Source organism: Neophocaena asiaeorientalis, unplaced genomic scaffold (genome assembly GCF_003031525.2).
Source record: "Neophocaena asiaeorientalis asiaeorientalis breed wild unplaced genomic scaffold, Neophocaena_asiaeorientalis_V1.1 scaffold110, whole genome shotgun sequence".
In the NCBI taxonomy this organism is placed as follows: Eukaryota; Metazoa; Chordata; class Mammalia; order Artiodactyla; family Phocoenidae; genus Neophocaena; species Neophocaena asiaeorientalis.
The window spans coordinates 7783207-7787010 of NW_020175053.1; the positions used below are offsets into that span (position 1 = coordinate 7783207).

General features: G+C 55.2%; 1 protein-coding gene across 5 annotated transcripts in view; it reads left to right on the plus strand.

The window, feature by feature from the left end:
- The window catches only part of SLC2A11 (solute carrier family 2 member 11), a 25266-nt gene that overhangs the window by 10601 nt on the left and 10861 nt on the right, over window positions 1-3804 (plus strand). For all 5 annotated transcript variants that reach the window (XR_003005756.1, XR_003005757.1, XM_024763784.1 and 2 more), the window contains exons 5-7: window positions 36-165; window positions 682-830; window positions 3697-3804. The exon at window positions 3697-3804 is cut by the window's right edge and continues 191 nt beyond it. Coding sequence is in view for 3 of the 5 variants with exons in the window: in XM_024763784.1 (XP_024619552.1) it covers window positions 36-165; window positions 682-830; window positions 3697-3804 (387 nt within the window). In the remaining 2 variants the exon portion in view is untranslated. The remainder of the gene's footprint in view (window positions 1-35; window positions 166-681; window positions 831-3696) is intronic.

Genomic DNA, 3804 nt, shown 5'->3' on the forward strand with positions numbered 1-3804 from the left:
AGCCTGTGGCTGACGGTTGCTGTGCTCATGTCCAGGTGTGAGCATGAACGTCCAGCCCATGTACCTGGGGGAGAGCGCACCCAAGGAGCTCCGAGGGGCTGTGGCCATGACCTCAGCCATCTTCACTGCCCTGGGGATCGTGATGGGTCAGGTTGTTGGACTCAGGTAAGTGCCGCCCCCCCACCCCATGTGCACTGAGAGGTTAGGGGGATGCCAGGGAAAGCCCTTCTTCACCTAAATTTCTCCCCTACCCCCCCAAGTGGATTAAGGCGTTGCTTCCTTGTATGAAGGCATTGAAACCCTGTCCATGTGTATCTGGCCAGTGTGGTGTCAGTCAGACACACTTGGTGTGAGTCACCCTCTTCTCGCCTCTCCGGATCAGGGAGCAAAGAGGAGAGGGTGCAGGTCTGGGCTTTTAAAGGGAGCATGTCCTGTTTATCCCAGAAAAGGGAGGTGAGGGCAGAGCCCTGTGCCCTGGGAAGAGCCCTGGGGAGAGGAGTTGCCAGGGATGAGGTGGGGCTATGACCCTGTCCTATCGTGGGTCCCTACCTGGGTGTCCAGACCCAGAGCTGGTTGGGAAGAGGCACAGGGTAATGCAGACCCTCTGCCCTCAGGTTGGCCGGTAGGGGACAGAGCTCTGACAAGGAGGCACCTGGCCCAGCCTCTCCTCTGTCTCCCCAGGGAGCTCCTGGGTGGCCCGCAGGACTGGCCCCTTCTGCTGGCCAGCTGCCTGGTGCCTGGGGTGCTCCAGCTGGCCTCCCTGCCCCTGCTCCCTGAGAGCCCACGCTACCTCCTCATTGACCGTGGAGACTCCGAGGCCTGTCTGGCAGGTGAGTCCCTGACCTCGGGCCCCCAGACCACCCTTGACCATGGGGCACATCTGGCCAGAGCATGTGGGTCCTTATTTCCTGGGTCGCATTTATTCAGGAAAAGCTATCCCTCTCTTTGTGCCTCAGTTTCATGATCCATCCATCCCTTCAGAGCTCTTTATCAAGGGGCTGTCCTAAGCGCCAAGGCAGTGGGATGGAACGGACCCAGCCCCTGCCACCTGGGAACCCCCAGGGTGGTGCAGAGAAGGAGCGCCACCTGCCCCCTGCCTGACATGCAAGATGAAGAAACACTGAGTAAGACCTCAAGGGCCCAATGCCAGCTGGGCTGATGGTCTTCCCTGTTAGCTATGGCCACGATAATGATGCCGAAGGAACAACCCCCAAATCTCTGGCTTAAAGCACGCAATCCTTTACTGCGTCTTCTATCATTTACTTGCTGGGCTGTTTGCACGACCCTGCTGGTCTCAGTCGGGCTGGCTCATGGTGAGGGGTCAGCTGGGGCTGGCCAGTTGAGGCTGGTCTGGGCTGGAGCAGTTCAGCTCTGCTGCACACGCTGCTCCTCGCACTCTTGGTACTGACAGACTAGCCCGGAAGGCAGATCCAACGCACAAGCACTTTCCAAACCTTTGGTCCCTTCCTGCCCACTAACCTCCCATTAGCCAAAGGAGAGTCACGTCACTGAACCCGAAGTCCAGAGATGGGAAAATCCATGGCAGCTCCACTCATGTGGCAAGGGGCGAAGACCAGGGCCCACTAATGTATTCTTCCCAGCTTGCCATGGTGGCCACAGTTATTATTCATGTCCCTGCCCTGCTCAGTGCTATCTGGAAACACCCCCCACCCCCACCAAGTCTCACCCAATCATGGCATCAGGCTTGAAGTCCAGGGTCTTAAGATCATGTCAAGTCTATATATGCCTTTTCTTGAGCCAAAGACCCAGGAGATAAACAGAAGTCTTCCGCCTCGCGCGCACTCAGCAGACTGGTGAAAAAATGTTTTTCAAAAAAGAGGCGGCAAGGAGGCAGAAAGCAGTTGCCGATCCACAGCAATGCTGAGTGCCCCTGGGAAAACGGTGCCAGGTTCCCCTGCCCTGGGATGGAGAGTGCTCCTGCATGAAGCCCTGGCTCTGCCCCCAGGGAGGGGCTCCCCAGGCCACTGAGAATCTGGGTGTGACGGTGGCACTTTGGAGTCATTTAACTGTAATATGACCGCACAAGACAATTCAGTGTTAAACAGCGATTATGTTATTCAGTGGAGTCCAGGCTGTTACATATAGAATCATAGACTCAGGACTAGAAAGGGCCTTAGGGATCATTTTCTTCGGCACCCTCGTGGTACAGATCAGAAATGCCTAAAGGAAGACAGGGACTTAGTCAAGACTCTTCAGCTGTTCGGGGTAGATTTAAGATCAGACTTTGAGCCTCCTGACATTATCACCTTCCTTGACACCTGAAGAGGGCCCTGGAAAATGTACCTATAGAAAACTGGGGCACAGAAGTCTTTACATTTCAAACCGTCTTGGTGTCTTTTCATCCAGGCCGGCAGAGCTTCTGTCAATACAACTTTCCCCAAAAATGATGTGAACTTTCTGTGCATTTGATTTATGTGCCAGAAAGCCACACCCACAATTCTTGTCGAGACATGCTTCTCTCTTGCAACCTAATTACTGGAATCTAGGGCATGTCGAGCTGCGGAGGACCAATACCCTTAAGCCTCTGTAATGCCCGTTTTTCCAGCCCGGAGGGTCCATGAGTCACTGCAGGAAGCCATACCCTTGATTTGATCTTTACCCTCAGCCCAGGGCTCGCTGGCCTTGCTCTGGATTTAGTCTTTGCTCTCAGGCTGTGATTTAACTTAGGACTCTGCTAGATGGAGAAGCTAGAGATGAAAAACAGATTTCTTTTTCTTTTTTATTTAACTAACCTAGCAAGCTCTGAAATAAGTTAAGTTGGATTAAATTGTGTTCCCTCTGAGCTCATTTTCCTTACAATCAGCTCACAATACTCAGGTAAAGGCAGCTAGTTCATGCTTTCGACACTTGGAGATCTCTTTGCCCAAGTCCAGAAGTTCATTAGACCTGTTTTGTTTCTTGCACGTTACACGGGCTTTCATTCTTCCAGCCTCCTCACCGTCCTCTGCCTGGTTAGGAACCAACACTGCATGTCATAGGTCCTAGTTATGGCGTCACCTACTCCCGTACCAGGGGTTTTTTTAGTCCGTTTTTTTTCTTGCTGCCTAACAGTCGCACCTCCACGGCAGACCAAGGAAGCAATTACTTAGCCCAAGCCTCTGAGTTCTCGGGTTGGCTGATGAAGGTTAGGTCTGGCTGGAGGCTCTGTCACTGGTGTAGGTCAGCTGGGCATTGGCTGATCTAGGACGGTCCCAGCTGGGCCATCTCTGCTTTTTCCTGGGACCAGTGGGCCAGCCCCACCACAAGTTTTTATGATGATGACAGAAGACCAAATAGAAACCAGCAGGTCTCTTGAGGCTGGATTGGAACATGCGGCACGCCCTCCTACAGCCTAATTCTACGGGCCAGAGCGAGTCGCAGGGCCGAGCCCAGCACCAAGGGGCGGATGTATTCATGCCTCTTTAGTGGGAGCAACTGCCAAATCCCATGGCCCAGGGAGGGGTGAACTGAGACTGCAGTGGAGATCTGCCACAATTGTGTCCTGTGTGATGCACCCGCACAACCCCGAGTTTCTAAAGCCCTTTCTGCTCCGTGGTGCTGTGAACTGATCATCCCCATCAGACCAAGGGGACCCTGGGAAGGCGAAAGGAGGTGGGCGTGGGCAGCTCACTGTGGGGGCCACAGAGGGCCTGGGGGAGGGGAGCTCAGCGTCCTCTGCCCTGCCCCCTCCCCCAGCGCTGCAGCGGCTGCGGGGGCCCGCGGACCTGGCCGAGGAGCTGGCCGAGTTGGAGCGGGAGCGCGCCGCCTGCCAGGGCCGGCGCGCGCGGCGCCCGTGGGAGCTGT